Below are 27,036 nucleotides of genomic sequence, written 5' to 3'. Positions count from 1 at the left end.
ACTGAAATCATTCCAGTTAATAAATAGCCAATAATAATAATAATAATAATAATAATAATAATAATAAATTTGATTATTATTATTATTATTATTATTATTATTATTATTATTATTATTATTATTAAATAATTTGTGTGTGTGTGATTTGGATTTTTAACGTAGCTTTAACAATTTTTCAGTCATATCGCTACGATGTCTGCAGTGTGGCAGTTTTTAGTGATGTCTAGCACGGGGGCATCATGTCGCAGACATGTAGCGTAATGTCCCACCCAGTCACATTATCCTGACACCAGGCCGACCAGCCAAGCGAGGCAGCTGTTAGTACCATTTTGATAAGTCTTTGGTATGACTCGACCGGGGATCGCACCCACGACCTTCCGCATCCGAGGCGGACGCTCTAACCACTAGGCCACCGAAGCGATATTAAATAATTTAGAATGGAACATCCGTGTAGGCAGGCCTTCAATTTCGTATATACATTATGCGACACCCGACCCCTCCATCCACTTTCTAATTCTGCTATCATAACAAAAATATAATAAACTGACACTAAAATAAAGAGCCGTCATGGCTTAAGAGATTTGCATTAAGTACCATTAGTGCTGCTGTTCCGCCATCCACATCGTTACTAAGCAACAGTTACTCATTCATGCACAAACTGAGCCAAAACGTTAATGTTTGCTTGTTTGTTTGTTTGTTTGTTTGTTTATTTTCATGGTTGGAATGACCTATCTTGACAAATCCGAGAATCTACTTCCTGTTAATCACAGGTTCTTTCAAACATGCTGAAAATAATGCCTCAGTTATTCAATAACGTCGTCATTACCAAAGGTAGGTGAACAAAAATAATTATAGGCATATCATTTGTTAAATTCTCGATGATAGAATTCTTCTGTAAAATTTGATCAAAATAGGTTTCGATTTTGATAAGCCGATTTAATTCTGCGATCGCAGCCATTTCTGACAGCATCATTGTACACAAATGGAAGATCATGATGACAGAATGACACCTGAAACATTTGGTTATTCAAATTGTGTAGACTTTTAAACAGACGTGTGTGTGTGTGTGTGTGTGTGTGTGTGTGTGTGTGTGTGATTTTTAACGTAGCTTTTAACAATTTTTCAGTCATATCGCTACGATGTCTGCAGTGTGGCAGTTTATAGTGCTGTCTAGCACTGGGGGCATCATGCCGCAGATATATAGCATGATGTCCCACCCAGACACCAGGCCGACCAGTCCTAACACTAAACTCTTAATGCTGAGCGCCTAGCGAGGCAGCTGTTAGTACCATTTTTGTAAGTCTTTGGTATGACTCGGCCGGGGTTCGAACCCACGACCTTCCGCTTCCGAGGTGGACGCTCTTACCACTAGGACACCGGAGTGGTCAAAACAGACTTGTTATAAATATATTTCACTGCAGCTAGGACGGCTATATTGCACTGCACAGCAGCATTTCTGGCGCAGTATAAAAAAAATCTAGGAACCGCAATGTTCTTTATCAAATTCGATAGAAAGAAGAATTCGGAGAATTTGTTAAAAATGTCTTCTTTTTGAAATGACGATTGTATTAGATGGCTTTTCACCATAAAAACTTAAACAAACGAAAAACTGGGGTAAAGAAATGTGTACCTATATTGTTTTAAATTTGTATGTGTAACACACTGGCACCCACCCCCAACAAATAAAACATCTAAAATTTGTACAAGTTGTGGCAATACACTATCACATATGACCACATTTACTTCAAGCAGAGAACCTTAGAAGGATTCTTTTCATAACAACTAGGTCTATTTCAGATGTCTTGGTAAAACAATTAGATTTGTTAGATGTCATGGCAAAACTTGACAGGAAGCCAATAGAAACAAGAGTATCTAAACATATACCAAACTCTGTTAATCCCACATCATATATGGTCAACGTGACTCTTAACTGTACCTTATTATGGCTTTTTGGTGTCCATGTGTTAAAAATGTCTAAAGAAAAATCAGCATTTTACTTTTTCTTTCCAAAACTGAATATGTAGCATCCTTCCATGGAGGTCTTTCGTCCCAGAATAATTTGGCGGTTGGGCTACGCAAGAAAAGGCGAACCTATACCTACTTTACATTATTATTATTATTATTATTATTATTATTATTATTCCGCTACTGCTTACGATGACGCTTCTGACATTTGTATACCTTTCTAATCGCATGTCATACATGGGCTAATGGCATAAATTCAGCATCACGTAATACTGAAAACAACGTCAGCATCTAGTATTTAAGTATAATTATGTTAATAGGACTTCTTTTAAAACTGATAAATCGTCCCTGGAAAATTTCAATCACATAAGAATCTGCTCTGCCCGACAGCCATAACATGTGATGAAAAAGGTTCCTCTGTAAAGAAGCAATGACAAGTTCATAACGAATAATTTGACAATCTGAAGAAGAAAATATACATACATTTTTGGTTGGTGTGAAGTTTTAGGTGCCCTTTCACAGGCCAAAATTATCGATAAATTTTGTAAAATTACTTCACAGAGGTAGTCTTTACATATTTTTTGAAATCTTGTGCAAATTAGATTAACTTACTGTGTACTTTGTGTTTCTTGGTATATACTAGGGGTTACTGACTAGACGTCCTATGCTCTAGTTTGCCATTTAAGGCTATCATTATTGTTGTTGTCGTAGAAAACACTTGATGGGACCCTTGTCGGACGTGTCACTCGATAGTTAAGCTCTTAAACCCGTAAAATTACCTGCCACCATCAAGTGTCAGAACAAAATCGCGTTATTCAGTTTAGACCGGTACATTTTAGACTTGGTCACACTGGAGTTAATTTCCCGGGAAACGGAAAATCACAGGAAAAAAGGTTACCAACGTGCTATTATCTAGGAGGCTATCATACATGTCCTAACAAAATTTTAGTGTACTAGTTATTTACACCTTTAATGTCAGGGCCGGATTAGGTAAAGGGAGGGGGAGGGGGGCTTCAAAAGTGTTAAAAGGGCAATAACTTTCCTCGAAAGGGCACCAAAGAAATAGTCTACGTGTCTATTTACTCAGTTTCCATAATACCTAATACAACGATGGTCAAATTTCAAGTGACAAGAGACTGCACGTGTGTGTGTGTATGTGTGTGTGTGTGTGTGTGTGTGTGTTTATTGGGTTCCGGGACACACACACACCCCCAGGCCCTGAATGCAATGGTTTACATGTTTGTATTTCAATCGTTGCTGATTACAAAGACAATTGCCGTCGTACATTAGTCACTGGTGGGCTTCTAACTTCATGTACAAACCTGAGCTTGCCTGAGCCGGGTTTGGGGTTGTACCGGGCGTCTGGAAAGTGATTTTTTTCCAGCCCTGAACAAATTTTTTTGTATTTGTTATTATTATAATTTGTCATGAATTTCAGCATGTTGATTATAATGACAAAGAAACTTTTCAACAAAAAAATTTAAACTTGCAAAATAACTTTTGCATAATAATGAACCTAAATTATGGGAACAAATTAATTCATTCTTAACTTGTCTTAAAGAAAAATTAGTAGAGGTAAAGTCTTAATAATTGTGACATTTTTTCTCGTGATTTTTTCCATTATTTTTTTTCTCATAAATCCACATGCGCAGTTCTATCTTCAAAGAGTCACTGAGGGTCAGTATGGGCAATTGTACAAGAAGATATTACCAAATCAGTATCTTTCAAAAAAGTCGTTCCATAACTCGTATATAAGGTTTTGCTTCAGCCCTTACCACAACATTTGAGGATCTTTTCTTTCGAAACAGTTTAACACGAAATAAACCGCAACTGTTCATGACATTTTACTTAGCTATTTGAGGACATTAAGTTGACATCAATATCAGATTTACTTACTTGGAACAAATGGTTGGGTATCTTAAAACGATATACCCAGTATTTTATAATGATATACCCTGTATTTTATAATGATAAACCCATTATTTTATAATGATATACCCATTATTTTATAATGCTATACCCATTATTTTATAATGCTATACCCTATATTTTATAATGATATACCCAATATTGTATAATGAAATACCCAATAGTCTATAATGAAATACTCAGTTTTTATAATGATATACCCAGTATTTTATAGTGATATAACCAATACTGTATAATGATATACTCAGTAGTTTATAATGATATACCCATTATTTTATAATGCTATACCCATTAATTTATAATGCTATACCCTGTATTTTATAATGATATACCCAATAGATTTTAATGATATACCCAGTATTTTATAATGAAATACCCATTATTTTATAATATACCCAGCATTTTATAATGATATACCTAGTATTTTATAATGCTATACCCAGTATTTTATAACGCTATACCCAGTATTATATAAGGCTATACCCAGTATTGTGTTTCAAGAGTCGATTGAATATTAAGCGTTAAGATACCATATGGAAAATGTGAGAAACATTTGATTTCATTTTTAACCTTTATACAATATGGAAGAAAAAAAAACAAACAAATACTGAATATTTACAATTAACCTAAGAATGGAAATATAGCCATTTGGAAAAGCTAAGGACAGCATCTAAAACTTAAAAATACAAATATAGTATCAAAAACTAAAAAGGTCATGTCACTTGCAGAAGGGGAGGGGGTAAACAAAATATTGGATGTTAAATGTTAAATGGGTGTAATGAAATGGTATGGGAGGATGGAATTATGACATGAAAACATGCAAAATGTTAATGAGTTCTTTCGAACACGATCAATCGTTTTTACTCAACTCCAGCCCAATGCCGTTTGTAAATGCAGGAACCTGCTATTACACATGGAGAAACAGAAACACACCCAGGGTTGATCTACCATACATCAAACAAGTAACTTTTAATGTGATATTTTTCTGCAAATTTTCAAATATAATCATTACTTTTTGCTATATTGCGCTTCAAACGGGAGACTAACATCTGTACTAGAACTTACGAGGCGTTCCCGTGGGTTTTTTTAGTTTTGGTCTGAAATCATAGTTCAGTGATGCAGTTGAGTAAATACAATTGTCCCTAAAAGACGTTATACGTGAAAGGTCAGACAAAAAACGATTAGGGGGTAGGGGATCTGGGTGGACTAATTATGTTAGTTTCGCTTTGAAATTCAAAGGTTTGATGTCGCCATCACTCTAAATGCATACAACAAACATGAGACGAGCACGGGTATCTTCTAATGACAATCATCCTCTGCTACACTAACTTTTTGTTTCTTCAGATCGAAAATATTTGGTAATACAAAATTTACTTCTCCTAATGAAACGTTATGTGCTTGCTTGAAAACATTTTAGTCTTTAATATTCTCATTTAAAACATGCCTATGTACGGTCCTAAGGTCTACTATTATATTCACCCTATGGATATTTTCATTCATGAGTATGAACCATTTGCTTCGCCAATCAAAAAACAACACCCCACCCACCCACCCCAAACATTCTGCAATTAGCGCCATTTATAAAATTCCCACTATTTACCAGAATAAGAATACAGAATAAGTAGTTTTTGTTTTTAAATACAAAGGAATGAAAGAAAAATTTCATTTTCCCGTGGGAAAATCAGATTATGCTTTCCTGTGCAGTGAATATCACATATGACATAACTAGATGATATTTCCAAATGGAACAGCGGGGAGTGAACATTTAAACTGATCTGTAATTCACCTCATCTCCTGAGGAATGCACGCCTTCCACATGCAACATGTCAATGAGGAAAATGATAGTGCAGCCAGAATTTGCAAAATCCTTGACTGCCTTATGTTTTATCCAGAATCAGAAACGATTCGTTGAAGAACATTTAATGGTTATGTTTTCTCAGTCAATAAAAATGTACGAAGAGCCCATGTCGCATTCTCATCACAAAGGCAGTTGTTGTTAGTCGCTTTTGAAATATATAAATCCTATACTGATTTTTTTTAAACATTCTTCAGCATTTCTTAAATCTATGTCAACTGTCTAAAATGATAAACTGAATGTTTCTCAGATTTACTCATGTTTTAAGCGTGATCCTATTTGAAGATTTAAGAGGCACTGGAAATGAAGAGGAAATCCTAAAGGAGTGCAGCGGCACTTAACTGCTCTATGCTGTCCTGTTACATTGTATCCAATATCTAATTATTTCACATGTCCCAATTATTATCTACTTTCACTTTGTGAACTGCAGGAATATTCTTTCATAAGGTAACAATACATATTTAAGAAGTAATCAGAGGAAATGTACTGGGCATAGGAAAATAAAATTAAGAATTAAAATTAATTTTCATTTCGGATTTAAGGCCCATAGTAAAGAGGTAGTTTCAAATGCATACAGTTTACGAATTTGGTTTGATGTTGCTGACATGCGTGATGTAAATGAACTTTTCTATGATTGAATTTCACTTGATCATCGCAGTAGGATTGCTTTTGCGTGTAAAATTATCAACAAGTTTCACTTTCTAGTCACGTGTTGAGCAACATCAAAAACAGAGATACGATGATTCCTGAACGTAATTCCTTTGATTTTAACATGATATATTACAAAAATGAAAGAAGCACAAAATGACGGAAAGATTCCATATCAGCTTATCGTCTTTCTACAAAGTCCAGATGGTGCATGTATGGCATCTGCTTTTGCGTTGAAATAAACAAAGACTGCATGACTTTAAGTTGCAAAAGTTAAAGTTTCTTCAGAAACATAAGAAACTGGGATGATAAAATCTGCCTTAGGCCCTAACATGGTTTTTTTCTGCAAATAGAAAGGAAATTAAAACAATGGAGGCTAGTATCACATAATCTAGATACCATAGTAATTTAATAAAACTATCTAGGTGTGACTGTACACATTTCATAATCGTTATTATTTATTTTAGAAAGGTCTGCCTTTTTACAAAATTAGATATCTTTGCTTTTTATAAAGCTCAAACTCACGGTTTTGGTTTCTGGGAAAATATTGTTTATTTCAAACATGCGGGTCAGTGTAGGCATTAACCATGCTGCCAAAACAATCACACTCTCTAAGTATTTAAGCCGTCATTATTAAATAGACGATCGAGTTACTCTTACCCTTCGACCACATCTTGCCAAATTTTAGGCACATAAAGAGCAAAACGTCTAAAATATATTACATTAACGCCTCTAACAATATGTCGTCATGCTGTTTTTCACCTTTTGTTCTAAGCAACTTTAACTGAAGGTCATTAAAGGTATCAGCAAAGTAACTGAATATAACGTGACAAGGTATTACTTGCATTCACGTTTACTTGCTTGTTTTGTATTGTTGTTGTTGTTGTTGTTATTATTATTATTATTATTATTATTATTATTATTATTATTATTATTATTATTAAATCTGTAGCTGAAAGAAAAATAATTATCTAGGTCTAATTGGGATCGTACGCTCATCAAGCATATTTTATGCGTTATTCGTTAGTCAAGGGTAGATCTAATCCTACATCTATCTAGGTCTCTATCTATTGTACGCAGACAAAAACACTACTCACCACTTCCGTTTCCGGTCTGACCTTTTGAGATGAAAAGAAACTGATGACATGTATGATATGATGATGAATGAAATGACGCTGTAGATACAATACGAAAGTACAATATAAAAACGTAAAACGAGGCCTTTGCGAAAAGAAACTGGACCTAAAACTTGGAATGAATCTGTCCCTCAGATTTCGAATAATTATTGGAAATTAGGAAATTCGTTTTAAAGCTACCTAATCAATGCTGCTAATGCACAAAAATATTTCTGCTGCCATTTTTAAATCGATCTGAGTAGCAATATCTTTTTTCTGCTTTAAATGCATAACTGCGTTGTTCGTAATGGGACAGATTACAGTAGTGTCTACAAATTTCATATAACCAAGGGCCTTGTTCAATAGTAGATACCTAATAATCAGAACTTTAATGAAACGTCGTTCCATTCGACTTTCAACCAGTGCAATATATTAACCAGCAATGAAGAAGACTTGGATAAATTTTCTCCATGGAGACATACGATGCAACCAGCACGACATATTTTCTGTGGCTAAAATGGTGAACTGGTAATTTATTTTTATTAAAAAGACAGGTATTTCCTGAAAAAAAGGAGTAAAAATAAGGGGTAATCACAGTTATATAGGTTATAATACTGTATCCCTATCCAAAGAAAAAGAGAACTAAACGCTAAAGTAACTTACGTATGCAGCTTTGTAGCTCAGAGACACACTTTTAATAAGCAATGAAGAAGTTAAGGTAAATGCTTAAATAAAAAGGGACAACAAAAGAAATGTTTTGGCTTGGTACTTTACGGCACAGCAACACAAAGAGGCAAAGTGCCTTGGCCAAGAAAACAACACAATAGCTGACCCAGGCTGGTCCGATAGTAGGATTCGACCCCGCAACCTTTCGGTCCGGCATGATAATCACTTAGACACGGCGGCTCCTGAACAAAAACCCCATCATAATGATGATAACTTTACCAGAATCCTCACTAAACTAAACGATCAATTGCCTTTTCACTCAAAGAAAATGTTTTTGGCGAGGATGCAAAAAGGAATTCCATTAAAACGCCAGTCTCTCTCTCTCTCTCTCTCTCTCTCTCTCTCTCTCTCTCTCTCTCTCTGACGAACGCGCTATAACACATAAACACAACACACGCACACACATTATTCATGGAAATGTGCACAAGAACATAAAAATAAAAAATGAAATTGTTAGTTCTTTAAGGGTCATTGATCTAGAAATCTTTGTTTTATTTCTAGCATTGTATACTTTCTTAGCAACTTCTTCTATTTCGTTTCCAGTAGAACACTAATACATGTACTGACAGAAGAAAAGATAATTATAGTACAAGAGAAAAGCTACACTGTTGTACAAGCGTTAACATAAAGAAATTTCGCATGCCTCATTAGTCAGAGGCAAAAGTTCGTAATGAAAGAAACGGCAAATTATTCGTTTTCTAGTTGGCATGTGTGCAACCCAGAGAATCTTACAGTGACAACGTAACGTCTGAGAATTTAAATGAGTTCCAAAGTGCGCCATAAGTTATGGCGATTTCACTTCCGTATATAATTTGTTTGATTAAATGTCACACAAAAAACCACCAAGATATCTGTAACACATTTGATAATTTATTATTCCTTTTTTTGTATTTTATTGCTGCAAAAAAGTGCATGTTTATACGTGCAAAAATTTGTGCAAGTTTGTACTAAGGTATACGCAAGTCTATATGCCGGTACTTGAAGAAGTAGGTACAAAGATAGGTAGGTTTGACTCTCTCTCTCTCTCTCTCTCTCTCTCTCTCACACACACACACACACACACACACACACACACGCACACACACACACACACACAATGTATAATATTTTATCAGCTTTGCAAAGAACGTATATTTGTAAAATCTCGTACGTGTTATTAACGTTTGTAGAGATCTTTGAGACACCAAAACAGTAGACTGAAACGAAAGGAACTATGCATAATTGTAGTTTAAAATCAAAACGTCTACAGACCTGAGAAATACAGCGATATATTACCTTAAATACGATAGTAAAGTACAAAAAAAACACAATTGTGAAATTATTTGGGAAGGAAAATAAATTCAGGGCTCCATGCACTGGTGCACTTTTGGTATTTTGGAACAATTCAGATGTTGCCATAATTCAATTACATACCGGATCTTAAAACGTAATTAGTACAAATGCAAGAACTGACATCTTTCACAGACTAAAACTAAAGCCAGGTTCATGAGAAAGATTCGAAACATAACTCGATGTTAATTGAAGTGTTGCTTCAGTTAGAGTAACGGATGCCAGCAACGCTAGGCATTCATTCAGTGTACGCCCATGGCTACGAAGACGAGCTGCTACTGCATCAAGGGTATGTTGGTTTTACATTTTTGTTGCATCTGTATCTTTAACAGTCTGCCAAAGTAATGTATTTTATCGGGATGCAATTGTTTCAAATTTGGCATGTGCTCAAACATGCTTCTGCAAGCCAAGAAGTAGATGCAATGCAACCTCTGAAAGAAGATACTAGGGTTTTAGTTACCCGTCTGCACTCTGTAACCTAATTAATTCCTTTCAAAGTGTTCATCAGAACTGAACAACACAAATGTATTTTGAAACTGTAATTACACGCATTTACTAATGTAGCAATATTTTTACATATAGTGAGTACAAATAATGGACAGAAATTTGCATATTTTTGACTGGTTGCCTAAATTTTAAGAACGAGCAAAATCAGCATAATTTGAAATTGTACGACTCTGTGTGTGTGTGTGTGTGTGTGTGTGTGTGTGTGTGTGTTTAGGATTTTTAACGTAGCTTTAACAATTTTTCAGTCATATCGCTAAGATGTCTGCAGTGTGGCAGTTTAAAGTGATGTCAAGCACTTGGGGCATCATGCTGCAGACATGTAGCATGATGTCCCACCCAGTCACATTATCCTGACACCAGGCCGACGCCGCCGACCAGTCCTAACACTAACCTCTTAATGCTGAGCGCCAAGCGAGGCATCTGTTAGTACCATTTTTGTAAGTCTTTGGTATGACTTGGCCGGGGATCTAACCCACAACCTCAGGCTTCAGAGACGGGCGCTCTAACCATTAGACCATTGTAGCCATGTACAACTATGTGACTATAATATAATATAATGGAAAGGGAAATATACACTAGGGGTCTCAAACACGCGGACCGCCAAGCCGTATCCTGTGGTCCGCAAAATGATTGGCATTACATAGTGTCATGAGAAATAACAAAGGCGGTGTGGCCCTTGGGCCATCGAAAATGCCCCCATGTGGCCCTCAGTTTTTTGAGTTTGAGACCCCTGCTCTAGACAGAAACAGGATCAAAAGTTCTTCATAAGTTATTATCGTTCACTTCTATTTACTGACCATCGAAATTTAGAGAAAGTTTTACCAATGAAGTGCTCCAACGAGTATGGGCAAATTTACGCTCAACACATCTAAAACGCAATTTACGAATAATTGAACTTATTTTAAATTACAAGAAAATAAATACATTAGATTGACTTTAGCAGGTCATCACAACAATATACTTAAGTGGGCTAATTGTTTGGAAATATTATGTTAGACCCTTAAAAATACATATATATCTGCCGAGCTGTTCGACGTTGGGATAATAACCAAAATTGGATAATAAACTGTCAGATTGCAGCGGTGATTACTTAGCGACGATGGAGTAAGGGTATATGGAGCATTCTGCACATTCAGATTCATTCGATTCTATGAAGAGACAGACATCAGCCGTCCGGTCACCAAGATCGGAGAGCATGCTGTGGTCGAAAGAGGGGAGGGTTCACATGTGAAGAGTTATTGTGCTGGCAAGTGCAACTTATGACCATCCTACTACTTGATACAAGGAAGCAAGATGCTTAGCTGCATAAGCGTGGCAGCATGAACGCAGTTGTTGACCAACGTGTCCCCTCTGTCTAGGGCTGTGGCAGGGAAGAGAAAAGTAGACCAGCGAGGAAACCATCCACACACAACTAATAGAAGAAGCCATTATGTGATAGAGAAGCAGCCATGCAGTTTATCCAGGTGAGGACATCAATTGGTTTAAATCATAAGTGTCCTGGTCCTGCGAATAGAAGACCAATGGAGTGCCGTACCCGAAGACTCAGCCAGAGAGTCAGCTGAGTTGAACGTATCCAGTGGCGGACTGATCAAGCTTGTCTGACTGTCAGGGGTTTTACTTTATGTCTTCTGAAAACCCTTTCCATGATACTCTTTTATATTACAAATTTGATCTATTTGACTCATTGGACTGTCACGTTATTGGCCCGATTTACATAAAACTGGGCGGAATTTGACCAATAGTACGTTATGGCGTTTCAGAAGGTAACAAAAGACGTTTGTGGTCTCCAGCCGGACTTGTCTGTATTTGCCACGCCCAGACATGTTTCCAAACGAATATGGGTATGTGGCACATGGTTATATGCAGTATCGGTTATACGGAACATGTGTACATTGAATATATGCTATATGGAGTATGGGTAAATGGAATACAGGTTATATGGAGTAAGGGCTATATGGAATATGGATTATATGGAGTATAGGTTATATGTAATATGGATATATGGGTATAAAGAGTATGGGGTATATGGAGTATGTGTTATATGGTGCATGAGTATCTGGAATATGGGTGCATGGTGTATAGGTATATGAAATATGGGTATATGAAGTACGGGTTATATGGAATATGTGGGTATTGAATATGGGTTATATGGAGTATGGCTTATATGGAGATATGGAGTATCGGTTATATGGAAAATGGGTATAAGGAGTATGGGTAAAACGCTGTCTTGGATCAAATTTTTTAATGACAACAAAACTAGGACAGTTTTATTTAATGGAGAAAACCCAAATGGTATACAGTAACATCAAGGGGTCCCCGGAGCGCTGTTCTATGATATAACACGTCTCTCAACAATCACTGACCTGTCCGAACACATCAAAATCTAGTATAAGACTTTATACAAATGACTCAGTAACGTTTTGTCCAATACTTCGCCAATGTAAATCACGAACTCTCCAAAACGATCTAGCAGAATTGGAAACTTGTGAGGGGAAAGTGTATCTGGAATTGATTCTTGCAAATATCAAATTTTACACATTGCTATATGACGCAATCAATCTCAACACAACATGTCGTGTATGGTATTCAGTTAGATACAGTAACATCTGCCAAATACTACGGTGTCCACATCACAACAACACTGTATGGAATACACACATCACATATATCCAAACAAGAGAAAACTACCAGAATAAAATTCATTGATACATGGGTGTACGCAGGAATCTTTGGGAAACCAAATCCAGTAGGGGCAGATGCTCCTTCTTGCCTCACCCCTCGGCTCGCGGACGCCATGCCATGGTGTCAGATTGGTAAAACAAGACTAGGTATAAACATTCAGTGTTACAAATATGCTACAAAAATTATATCAGTGACGACTTGATCAGTGAATAATGGACAGTAGAATGAGCCTCGTATAAAATAGCTAATCAATTTGCAGCTATCCCCAAAGAAAACTTCAAAAAAGTAAATTAAAGGGACAATACCGCAATTATTATCATCTTGCCTACAGACAGACCCAGAATTCTACAGATTATTTCAAATACTCTTCCTTAATCCGAACAACGTCATACTCTGGAACTCTCTGACTGCTGAAATAATTAACTTTGCCAGATGACGAATAATTCAATGCGAGAGTTAGCCATATTCATTACTTCTTCCCACAACATATATTCAGATCTATCTATCTATCTATCTATCTATCTCTGTCTGTCTGTCCGTCCATCTATCTATTTTCTTACCTAATATCAAACCGATATATCAATATCATTACAAACTATATTGTAACTTGTATTAAAGAATCATCTATTCTTCATACACTTGCCTAACACGAAATCACATTATATATATAATGTGTGTAGGTACTGAAAGAGAAAGGAATAAAAACAAAAACGAAATCAGTGCTATAAACAAACAGCACATATTTTGCACTGTTAATTACTTGTATACGAAAATATGAAAATACCCTTCCTTTCAGTCTCCATAAAGTAATGCTCATACGTTTGAACAAAGCCAAATAAAACAAAATAAAACAGTATCTCGCCGGTCATATAAAAAATACACTTAAATCAAATAAAGCAGCTCATAAAACAACTGCATCAAATGGGAAACGTTTTCTTGTGTCAGGTTATTATAAGCAGTTACTAGCATGCTAGTTTTATTTCTGAGTATTATTTTTATTATTTTGCACTAATGATATTCCTTAATATTAATCTGCAAATACCAGATAATTGCCAAGTTTGTTCCTGGCCGGATCTACATCTGTGGCTAACAAAATCATCTTGAATTAAAGAAGTTATCAGGCTGACTGTCGTCGTCTGGCAGGAACAGTATTAAACTGTTTTATTAAATCGTAGATTTAGTTTTAGACACAGTGCTTATTAATCGTACAAGTGTCATAAAGACAATTAACTCAACGTCTCAAACAATTACTCAGGTTGCTACTATATGCTATAGAAAAGAGACATTACATGAATATACTGTACAGTGTCCTTTCAAAACACCACAAGGAATTACTCACTGAGCTACAATATGCAACAGGAAATAGATATTTCATGACTAGACTGTACAGTGTCCTTTCAAAACACCACAAGGAATTACTCATTTATCTACCATATGCTTGATAAAAAAGACATTTCATGACTAGACTGTACAGTATCCTTTCTAAGCACCACAAGGAATTACTAAGGTAGCTACCATATGCTTGCTAAAGAGACATTTCATGACTAGACTGTACAGTGTCCTTTCAAAACACCACAAGGAATTACTCATTTAGCTACCATATGCTACAGAAAAGAGACATTTCATGACTAGACTATACAGTATCCTTTCAAAATACCACAAGGAATTACTCATTTAGCTACCATATGCTACAGAAAAGAGACATTTCATGACTGGACTGTACAGTATCCTTTTAAAACACCACAAGGAAATACTCATGTATCTACCATTAGCTTGATAAAAGAGACATTTCATGACTAGACTGTACAGTATCCTTTCAAAATACCACAAGGAATTACTGAGGTAGCTACCATATGCTACAGAAAAGAGACAGTCATGACTAGACTACAAGGAACTACTCATTTAGCTACCATTTGCTACAGAAAAGAGACATTTCATGACGACTGTACAATGTCCTTTCAAAACACCACAAGGAATTACTCATGTGCTTGATAAAAGAGACATTTCATGACTAGACTGTACAGAATCCTTTCAAACCACCACAAGGAATTACTCAGGTAGCTACCATATGCTACAGAAAAAAGAAATTTCATGACTAGGATGTACAGTATCCTTTTAAAACACCACAAGGAATTACTCATTTAGCTACCATATGCCACACAAGAGACATTTCATGACTAAACTACACAGTGTCCTATCAGAGCGAGAAACGATAAGCTTGACACAAATTTAGGCATAAACTAACAAGATTACATTTACCTATATATGTATATATTTTTTCCAACATAAACTTCATTACTATATGTCCACCAAAGTGGGAAGTCAAGGAGCCGCGTTGTCACGTACAAAAAAGGATCGAAAGATTAAAGAGTGTGAAGAACGGAATCCCAATGCCATGGAAAGTTATGAAGAACATAGTTCATTCTAAAATTGAACTATATCTACGTTCTATGTATATATTGTTATTTCAACATCTGTCACTGTCGGTAAGAATTTGTACTTTCCTTGTTTTAGAATAAAGCGATCACTGTTCGTTTACGTTCTAGTAAATTTTAGTAGACATCGTCCTTATATTTTATAAGATTTAAATCAACACCAAAATTATATTTTTGCCGATAGGTATTTCTCAGAAAAGGTATGCCGTTAATACTCTTACACGCAAGAGGTCTAGGAAAACCTTACTATTGAGCGAATCAAACAAGACATGACCGATGCTATCTTGAGGTTGACATTACCAGTCTTTCAAAATGATCTCAGACAACAGTTGCCGTCAACTGAAGGCTTCTTAACACGTTTTCTTTAGTAAACTGACCACATATGCACGAGACTCTAATTCAACACTTGCATTCTTTTCTTGCTTTACATTCATATGACTTATAAATGCGCGTGTCCAAGCAGCAGACAGGTACCCATGCCAAGTATTACGACAATTACCATAACACAGATATTCCTATCTCAATTAACCTAACAAGTATACATCAGAATATCCCGAGAACTCCCTATGTTAAGAAATCAGAGAGGTGCTTTTTACGAAAGTAATCCATGCTACCCATAATGTCTCGTAAATACTGTATATTATGACGTCTGCTAACTTTATACTCGGTTGAGAAATATCTTCCCAACATCGATACCTACCCACCAATCAAACAAATAATTATTACAATCTAAGAAAGATATAAACAGAGACGTAAATACAAATAGCATATACCATTGATTTGTTACAATATACTGAAGTTAAAATTTCGCTACAAACTTTAATAACGCTAAAATAGTGTGGTTCACAGAGTATTTTTCGACACCCATCATCAAAAAAGCATTAAATTATTTAAATTACCTTGAAATTTGTATTTTCTAATGATCAGCTAGCATTTACAGACAGAGGAAATAAAAATAATCGCAAGAACATTACCGCACTAGACATTACGAAATTGGATCATCAGATGTATCAGCGTTGCTACATACAAGGATTCATTAAACATCCAAGAGCTGAAGTGCATGTCAGTACACATTAGCTGTGATAATCTGGATGCACTGCATGTCATTTCTGACACGTGGTTGTTGTTGTAGGGTTTAACGCCATTTTCGGCATTTTTTTGACACGTAAACGTAAAAGTCAGTTCAAATGTCAGTGACTCGGTGCAAATGAATTACAACATCAAAGGTTTTAATATTAATATTTTGGGAAGCCCAAAAATTATATTTCAAACGAGAGCTTTATTGAATAGAACCTCTCATACTCAACCCACTCTTCTGCCGTGGTACTATGTCTGGCCACTTGTCTAACAGATATTTTGTCCTACCACGTGTCTGCCGTGATACTATGTCTTGCCATTTGTCTGCCACGATATGTCTCACCAATCGCTTGCCAAGATAATATGTCTTGACCCTTACCTGCCACGATACTATGTCTTACAAATGTCAGTCAGGACGCTGTGTCTTTACACTTGATTGCCAGGATACTATGTCTTACAAATTGTCTGCCAGGATAATGTCTTAACGATTTTCTGCCAGGATAATATCTTACTACTTGTCTGACAGGATAATGTCTTACCACTTGTCTGACAGGATACAATGTCTTACCACTAGAATGTCAAATATTTTATCGTTTTATGTCAGTTAATCATTTGGGTGTACATAAACGAAAATATTATTTTTAATGTCTTTAGTAGGCGATATTTTTGAAGTGTCTTCAAAGCATTATTACAACACAAAACGCGTTGAGACTTAACTTAGTACAAGTTTAGGAAGATAAATGGTAATGTTTTCCTAAAATAAAATTGATTAATTTCTTCTTAGATCTCCTATAGACCTGGTTTTTTGTTGTTTTTTTTTTTTTTTTTTTGTTTCTCTTCCAATTTATATAAGTCTCTCTTATTTAAATAAGAAATACTTTTTTCATAATGAATATTGAATGAGATGATCACTGATGCAAACAACCTGGTGCACCTGTTAGGAGTATAAAGCTCAGATAACTGTCCTTATTGCCTTATTGGTACTATTACTTCATTAACATTTATTAAATTCCCCATCACTCGCATGGATTGTTGGCATGTAGTTATATCCTTCACATCTCCGTATCAGAAAGTGGTAGAAAATATGTAAACTTTAAAGTTAGAGACATATCTAATTGGTTTTGCGTTCTTTGCGTCTACTGCTCCAGTGATAATATTTATTTACATTTAATGTCGCACAATATTGTTTCTTCTGGAGGAAAAGATGAATTTCTATAAATAAGCTTGGTAAATAGCCATTTCAATGTTTTGTATCAACGGACACCATTCCTACAATACTGAACATCCATATAACACTAAACCACGACTAATCTCTTTATAATGATACGACCTATTCAAAAGATAATTATAATATATTGGAAGAAGAAGATGGGTCAAATTTAATAGAAATGATACACATAGATTTGGACTACTGATATGTAACAGATATTATATATTCGTAACAGAGCTTTCTTTCCGTGAAAATCGCTGTTTCCGGGACCTCTAGCGTCTGGTTCAACCCCGTAGCAACGAAACTGTATGTCTGGTATTGCGCCTTAGTAACGAAACCGTCTGAGTACAAACAATGAACTTGAACTTAAGTCGGCAAGAGTAGAAACCTAATTAATTCTTTCTTAATAACTATGAAATTTGGCAGGTATGTACTAATACAAGTAATAAGATAATAGCGAATAGTTTGTGCTTCGATTTTCACTAAGCGCGAAGTTCACACGAGGACAAGTTAGAAAAGATATATTTCTACTTACGCTTTACCATTCCTACTGAAGACAAAAATGGTGGATCAAGGTTTACACCGAAAATAGGAATAAACGGCAAAACAACTTTGAACATTACCTGTAAAGTTAAACGATATGGCTAATCATAACAAACTAAAGAAACGTGGCATTAAACTTGTATTGTCATGCAAGGATGTCAAAACGACTTTCAGAATACGAATTCTCCCTTGGTGGTAGGGGAATAGTTTTAAAAGGATATCCAGGCCATCACTTGTGCTATTCAATATCTAGCTTTAAAAAAAATAATGCAGCCCTGGTGCCGACTCCTTGGAATCTATGAAAATTACAGAGCCTTCTCGAACGGTTAGAACATTTTACCGGAAGTATTTTGTATAACATTTTCAATTAAGGCCATGATTGATTCATAACCAAACGGGGTTATGTTTTAATAGCAACTAATGTACTTTACTTTCCTTTGAGCAGTTTTTAAAAACAGATGGTGTGCTTGTGTAAAACAACTTTGCATCACAAATTCATGAAGCGCCGACTCCTGGAAGCAAACTTCACATATATAGACTATTAACAAGTCTGATATTACCCTGAAAATGTTGTTACGCATCTTTGAATATGCTGCTAAATTATTAAAGTTTTCGCCTCTCTCTCTCTCTCTCTCTCTCTCTCTCTCTTAAATGAGAAGATTTTCTTTATAAAAGATACCAGATAAAAACATTCAAAGAGAGATAGACCATTTCATTGACTGGTTCCACCTAAGGCGTAACTTGTAAATCATTCAGTTATCCAGCAGGGCTTGTGATAAAATATTTTATCCGATACCGGCCTGTCTGTTATTCCTGTACGAGCCTGCATCGTAATACAACGTTACCTTCATTAATCCATCAGTGTCAACAAAGCAAAGACAAGACAAGATAAAATGATAAGATAAGTCCGAATTGACGCACTATATCAGTCTACCTGAGTCCGTTATCCATTAAGTGTACAGACGTTACATGCCCTCTATATTTCCATTCATGTGTTAAGCAGATGGACGTTTATTCACTGCTGGAAAGAGATGAAGATATATGCATGGTAGCTATATACCATATGCAATCGGAATCTAAGGATGTTGTGCAGTATTTCTGTAATCAAAAGGAAAACGGGTGAATATATCTGAATGCATCTGGATACACAGAGGCACCTTCATCCGGGTGGGTGGGTGGTCGGGATGGAGACTGAAACTTACCATTTCAGATAAATCCTCATTCTCAAAATATTATTCATTCACATTTGAATTAAAGACCAATCACTTTTCATTTATAGACCTCGATGATGTACATGCCATTTAAACATCAATAACCATCTAAAGGCCCAACCATCCAGAAGACGACGTGTCATACTTTCAAAGCTCAGCAGTGAAGTTGGTTATGGCTATTAAAAAAAAACAATATAGACCGAGTCGAAATTTAAACAAGACTGGAAAAGTACTGAGCATCAACAATACCATTCCAAATGAAACTGATGTGAAAAACAGGAATAATACATGCTGGCATTATTTTCTACTTGCTTTTGGATTTTAGTGGGCAATATCGATTCGACATGACAAACTTTCGCAGTCTTCATCATGTCTGTCGCAGACGCTAATTTTCGCCATGGTATTATTAATTTATATCTAACTTCCTTATCAAAGATTAAATATTAACTGCCTAGCTCACTTATATCCGAATTGAAGTCTTCTTATCCCAGCTGTTTTGGTCCTAGTGTCAAACTCAATCTTATCACTTGGCGAAAACTTTCACATTTAAGTTCAATTACCCGCCTATAGTGTGCCTCAAGATTCTCTACCGTGAGCTGCTAAATTGACTGGTAAATACGCTTGCCTTAACCAATTTAAGAATATCGGGTGAATACATTATCACTCATTCTGTTAACTGGTAATACTGACCGAAAATAATTGTTTAACTGGTCACGTTTCCTGTCAATTAACTTGTGTCAGAAACAGGAAATGTTTACACAACCGTTAATTAAAAAAAAGAAAAAGAAAAAAAAAAACGCAGATCGGTTTGGTTTAGAATCATTTTCTCAACTGATTTCGGATTCTATTTGTTAAGTTAATATAGTTCCAGAAGTAACCAGTCGTTTATCAAAGCCAATCCCAAAGAATCTTAAGACGAGGGAAGCTTGGGTGGATCATGGATGGAAAAAATTTAAATTGGGCGAAAATTAAATTTACATTCCATGTTGCAGTTAAAGAACCTAAACAGTTGCTGATGTTTGAAAGGTACACTCTGAGTGAATGATCTTCCTGTTAATAAAACCTTGTAGTACATCGTACAAAGGCGTTTATCAGTGAGAAGATATCGTTTTATCAGTGAGCGACACTGTATCATAAGAACCAGCAAGCGCTGATAATCCGATATTCCTGAAGTGCAAATAACGTACTTTTATAAATTTGTATCAATCCCTTTTGACAACGCATCAATGTATGTGGCCATTTCAAAAACACCTCTTTACGTCATCTGACTTGTTGATATAAAATCAAACGACGTGCTTTTGTAAGACTGATACGGACTTCAGAGTTCGAAACGAAGTAGACAACTTTAAAACAAATTTTAAAGCCTCTAAATTCCCCATGGTATTATGGGATTGCCACCAAATTTAGTTTAGCAATAAAGGATAATAAAGCATTTTAACCTGAATAGATTTCATATGTATTGTTTTAACACAATAATCGTAAACCAATACACAACCATGACAGCTTCGTGCAGAGAACTACACGAATTATAAATCTATGACGACTGGTATCGATACTTTATTTTTAGGAATGGGTAAAAGATTATTAGATGATCACAAAAACGTTGTGCAAACGGATGCAATGGTTTTGTGCTGACTCATACAAAGAATGCACAGATTTTACACCGAATCGTGCAAACGGAAACATATTTTATACTGGTCATTCAAAAATGATCATCGATTTTCAAGAACACGAAAACTTCCTGCAGACGAAAGCAATTTCAGAAAGCCATGATGGTGAGTTGTTCAGAGCGGCAATTAATAATTTCCTCTTCCCATAAAGAATACTTATCATAAACGCAAGACCATTTAATAACCTATTTCTTCGCGATGTTCTAATGGTGATTTATACCGTTAGTTTCTGATAATAAGAAATTATTTGCATCATAATATAAACCGTGATAATAAAAAAGGAGGCTGTGTGAAATAGGCAGCCGTGAACAACAATCTCTACGGTAACCTAGTACAACTTGAATACCGTCTGTCATCATGGATATAGCTTACGTGGGCTTCAAATATGTGCGGTAACCTAGTACACTTTGTATACATTCTGTAATCTAGGATACAGCATATAGGGGCTTTAAATATGTAGCGGTAACCAAGCTAGTCTTGCATACCGTCTGTACTCCAAGATACAGCATACATGGGCTTCGTAAATGCGCGGTAATCTAGTACATATTGTATACCCTTGTGGAATCTCTACAGTAAAATTCGGCGGATTTTTAAACCGAATTACCGAGGCATCTTTATTATAAAATCAGTTGACAGTTCTGCCTTCAAACCCATCCAACCTAGAAAATAGTTTATATGGCTTAATTAGAACTATACAAGAAGAGGATTCAACCAACTATTGAAGTTTGAAATAGACTGCTAATTGCGACTACCAATTTTGGATGACCATTCTGGCAACTCACGTCTTCAACCAAGCTAAGAATTTGAGTATGTGGGTTTAAAATAACGAACGTGTACTGAAGCCACCTTTAGGATCTTTTAACCCACCTGCCACATTCATACGTGCAAACTCCTACCCTACATGATTATGCAATCATTGATTATATTCAATTACTTTACAGGTCTTTTGTGTTCGTTTACCATTATGTCCCTGAGGACAAACAAGCTTTCAATGGAAAGCACTTCATTCAAACTCGCGGTGATTAGTGTCGATCAAAAGTGACAAGTACTACATCTCAAACCAGCACTTAGTAATTTGACACGCCGTCGATGACAGCTCTAAGATACGATAGAGTGTACTAAGAACCTGTCCACCCGATACTTTTGAAGTACCACAATACCAAAAGTGGATGTCATTTTTTTCCCTGCCATTTCAAGGCAAAGTTTGACACTCCTTCCCGTTTTTTTAAATCTACTTTAAAGGAAGCAAGGTGCGTCATAGGTATTTTGTGGAAAATCTAAATCAAACTGTTCAGAATCAGACAAAAGAAGGGACAAATTGCGAACGAAGAACAGTCTGAATACTCTGTACGAGCATACAACCATCGTATTCAGTTGGCTTACGAAGTATGTGCCATCCGAAAATAGTTTTTTATATTCTTTTACACAATTCTCTTCTTTCATACGCAACAAATTAAACGCGATAAAAACATCTTGAAAAGAAATTGAATGTACAAGAAAATAACAGACAATCAAATCAAAACCAATGTAAGGAAAGCATTAGCTTTGGCGTAGAAGAAAGGCTGGACAGAAGCTAAGAGCGTTAAAATACAAAAGATAAACGCCCAGATCCTCTTATTAAACAGCAAAGCATACCTTAAAAGATCACCTGTATAAAAGATACGTCATTGAAATTGGCAACATTAAATAACCTATTTTCTTCATTTCTTTTACACGATAAACTACTATGTAAACTACACCTGCACATAACGTTCCATACTATAAAATGGAGTTTGCAAGGAACGGAGCCTCGGATACAAGATGTCTCGAAAGGCAGTGGCCAGCTCTGTGCACATTTGCATGTGGTATTTAGATCAATGCAGTATAGCCTGTCTAATCCTGACACAACTGAAACCAGGACGTATGTCTGGAGTGGATCGTTATTTGGAGTAGGATAGAGTTCGGATTGGACAACAGTCTGCAGTCATGGCTGTAGCATGCACCGGCATAAAAAAATATCCGAGGTAACCTAGTACATCTCCGATACGGGTTCGATACCGGCCCAAGCCAGCACGGTAGACTACCTCCCTGTGCCCCTGGGAAAGGCAATTACCTCCCATTTTCTGGACATGAAATAACCAATTATCATATGTGTTAAAACACCATTAAAACAAAACAAAAAATCTAAACAAAAATGAAAACCATCTCGTATATCACTATGTACCCAGACGGCTACAATAGGTCCTTGTTGGGTAGCCTAATCCTGGTGCACTAGTGTAAGATCCATCACATTCTATAGAAGTGCGATCCTAAAATGCAGTCAGTATAAGACATATTATAAATTCTCCTTGTGGCTTACGTCGTGTTTAATGGGTGGATGGGAATTTTCATCACCGTAATATTATTATGAATATCCTGTGAATTACGTATGCCAATAAAGATTACAATGCAAAACGCTTTCTGCGTGTGATTTTTTGGCAGTAAAAGTCCCAATAAAAGTTGGGGAATTGCCACATTACGATATGCGCTGTGAAAATATCACTATTGATACGTACGTACGTACGTATGTATGTATGTATGTATGTATGTATGTATGTATATATGTATGTATGTATGTATGTATGTATGTATGTATGTATGTATGTGGTTTATCGGCGCATCAGTATACTTCTTATTTAGTGACGAACAAAAACTAGGTAGCAATAACGGTAAAGGCAAAATCTTTGCCAAATTCCTCAGGAAGACAAACCCCTCCAACCAAAATTCACAGGAAGACACGCCCCTCCTACTAAAAACAAACGTGCACCACGAGGCAAAAGACAAAATTAACAGATGCAGTCATCAAAAATTCAAATATACGGACGAAACGAAAACATAGGCCAAAAAGGGGAGAGGGAAACATTTTAAAATACGAGGTCAAATCATTCCTGTGCCAACCCCACTATTTAAAAAGTCCAAGACTTTGGCTCTTGGCTGGAATATCCTCCCAGGATGCATCGCACAGCAAAGAGCTAGCTGCCTTAGCCTTGGGGCATTCAAAAGATGGCCTGTGTCACATTTGACTGCGATTTTCAAGACAGATACAAACATTAACTTCACCGATCAACTGGTAAAAGTTACATAACAGCATACAAGCTACTCCTTAGATTGAAAAACGTTGCAGTGACTGTTTAAATATTTTTAAATAATTTTCACAAAAAGTTCTATGGAAAGCATGTTATCTTCAAACAGTTCCAACGTTATGAACTTTCTGTTAATTATACAGTTGTTGGTATTGAGAAGAAAAGAAAAATCTCGTTCATACTCCAAGATAACGCACATTTATCTCGACTGACAGTGACTGTAAATGTTGATGCACGCGCTTTATCTCCAGATGCATTAGGAAATATTTGAAAAGGATCGATACAACTGGTTTGAATATTTACCTGTATGTTGCATGTGATCTTTAGTTATCTTCATTATCAGTTAGAGAAATGTACATAATTACCGGTGATTTAATACCCGCTGACACCACTCGTTTGCAAATAATACAATCCGTTTATATTACAACACGCCAGGAGTCGAAAAGAAGCTTATACAAGACCGAGCGAAAAAGAAAATAATATCGAACAGACAGCCTGACTTTGGTTTGATATCGTTCTTTTCCCTATTTCCAAAGACTTGAAGATAACAGTCAATGTCAACCGAAGGCTTCTTAGACGCCCTAACACCATAGATGATTTTTCTTGTTATCAAACTAGGGACAACATATTCACATACTTGTGTTTCTTCTTGCTTCACATTGGCATGATTTATCATATCTTATTCTGAGCCTAAGATCGATATTAGATGCATTGTTATATAAAACATGACGTAACACCAAATATACAGAATTATTCCTATCTAAAATAACTAACTACATATGTCAGAGCATCTTAAAATTATATTAACAAGCTTACGGGGTCATTTACGAAAGAAATGCATGTGACCATATAGTGTCTAGATTACGGTTCATTTTTGACGCCTACACTCGGTAACTGGATAATTACTCGGTTTGAGAAATCTGTTCCCAACACTGATTCCCCATAATCAAACATGTAATCACTAAAACCTAATAAATCAATAAGACAGAGGTGACTACAAAATGGCGCATACCCAAGGTTTGTTACGATATGCTAAACACTAACATCTTTCATTTACACGAATAAAAGTGCTGGTTTGTTAAATTCTCTGATTGCTCTTGCGGCAACCACACGCGCAATAAAATGAACATTCGGAGCAAATTAGGACAAAAGTATAATAAATTTGTCATATCATCTACGAACTCGAACTTAGCTAAAGTACGCTTTACATGTGTGTAATCAACAAAAAGCACAGAACTTTACACGATGTATGGAAATATACGTCGTTTTCTATATAGATTTTATGTCAATAAAATACATGAACAGTCCCTTGACGGTACCAGAGGGTATGACTATAGTTCTTTTGTACTGCACTGAAATCAATCGTACAGTTTCCAGACTACGAAAAGTAATCTTACCCCCGCCATCCCCAGCACACACACACACACACACACACACACACGATTACAAATTTCTGCTTCTCAATACATCACGGACTACACATACAGTAGTTTCTGTCATATGTGTACCAACTGACGTCTGTGTTGGCTTAGTGGTTCTCTATGGAGGAATATCTGAAGGCAAAAACGTCAACAACGCATGACGTCATAAAAAGTTTTGCCTAAGGACTTGTGCGATGGGAGTGTTCATTGAAGGAGTAAAAAAATAAAATTGTTCAAGAAATATCGAAAATATATTTTACATTTTGAATTAGTAGAAGAAAAAAAATCGACATCTCTGGCTTCTTTATTTTGTTCTATCAATTGCATTAACTGCCGAAATGCTAATAATACACTAGCAATAAAATCATTCGGATCACAGTTGCTATTAACGCGAGACACAAATATACCTCGGCTACATGTCGGCGAAGTTATATGCAAAAAATCATACATTTTGTTTGTCCCAAATTTCTCCGCAAAAAAGAACACGCAATGTAATAGGCCCACCAAAACTATTTGTACAGAAAGATGCGAATGAAAAAGGATATCTCGATATATTCGCAAATTTTCGGCAAATCCTTGTTTCGTAAGCAGCCAAGGTGGCCAGTATTGCAGCTAAATCATTTTTTTGAGGTACGATCCTATGATAAACACCTACGTTTCAAATGACAAGATCAAGAGAAACCGAAATTTTAGAAAACCTAAAACAAAGGATTTAAATTTATCCACTATGCAGCACAGGGCATTACAATACGACTTCGCTTTGCGAGTGGCGCGAATACGGAATTAATCAAATTCATACATTTCATGCATAAGTGTCTCTCCAGTTTACAGAAGTTTCGTTAAATACTGGCACGAGTCAACATAAATTTTAGGGGTCACAGTTCTACCTTCACCGCGTGACACCTGGTGGACAGGCTAAAGGAGATATCGTTTTACGATTCATTACAGTATCTCGAAAGAAGATTAGGGGCGGTTTTCTTTTTACATCCATATATTTTAAAGAGATCCTTCCAGCTGAAGAATCGCCCGGTTATTGATTTATGGGTAATTTTGTTGTTAAGATCTTGATCTGTAATATAAGATTATCAGAAGCCGCGGTGGCTCAGAGGTTTGTGTGTCGGTTTCACGCCAGAAAGGATGCTGGTACGAATCCAATCACCGGAACAGCTTGGGTCAGTTACCGTGGTGCATCTTTGGAAATGGCACTTAGCTCAGCTTGCCTCGGTGCTAAATACCATATCTGTGTTTCTGTGTCGTAAGACACCAAACCAAAATAAACACATCAGTCCTGTACCATCTCTGCAAAAGTTTATGCATAAACGTGCAGGATGCTGTGACATAATTGGGGTTGGTTGGTTGGTTGGTTGATTAAAACTACTGAAGACATCTAAAAAAAACCTGGGATTTGTGGGGTGAAGGGTGTGGCGGCCATGTTGGACATCCGATCGGCCCCATTTTATTTACGACCAACTAGACATCATCAGCAGTATTTTATTTTTTTAAAACGTGGTAATATGACCATCCAATCAGTAGGAGTAATGAAAATAAGACTTTCAAGATGGCCACTGTGCCGGCCACATTGGTTGTCCGAGCGGTACCATTTTCATTTGGG

At 36.1% G+C, this 27,036-nt stretch overlaps 1 protein-coding gene across 3 annotated transcripts in view; it reads right to left on the bottom strand.

Moving 5' to 3' along the window:
- The window catches only part of LOC149785181 (secreted frizzled-related protein 5-like), a 69,501-nt gene that overhangs the window by 17,180 nt on the left and 25,285 nt on the right, over positions 1 to 27,036 (bottom strand). For 2 of the 3 annotated variants that reach the window (XM_089978982.1, XM_089978983.1), the window contains exon 3: positions 7,495 to 7,515. The exons of the other annotated variant lie outside the window; for it this stretch is intronic. In XM_089978982.1, the coding sequence (XP_089835108.1) occupies positions 7,495 to 7,515 (21 nt within the window). The remainder of the gene's footprint in view (positions 1 to 7,494; positions 7,516 to 27,036) is intronic. 3 annotated transcript variants of the gene reach the window in all.

This window comes from Sinohyriopsis cumingii, chromosome 13 (genome assembly GCF_028554795.1).
Source record: "Sinohyriopsis cumingii isolate HCF-2022 chromosome 13, ASM2855479v2, whole genome shotgun sequence".
Lineage (NCBI taxonomy): Eukaryota > Metazoa > Mollusca > Bivalvia > Unionida > Unionidae > Sinohyriopsis > Sinohyriopsis cumingii.
This window is presented reverse-complemented; position numbering and strand designations above follow the sequence as displayed.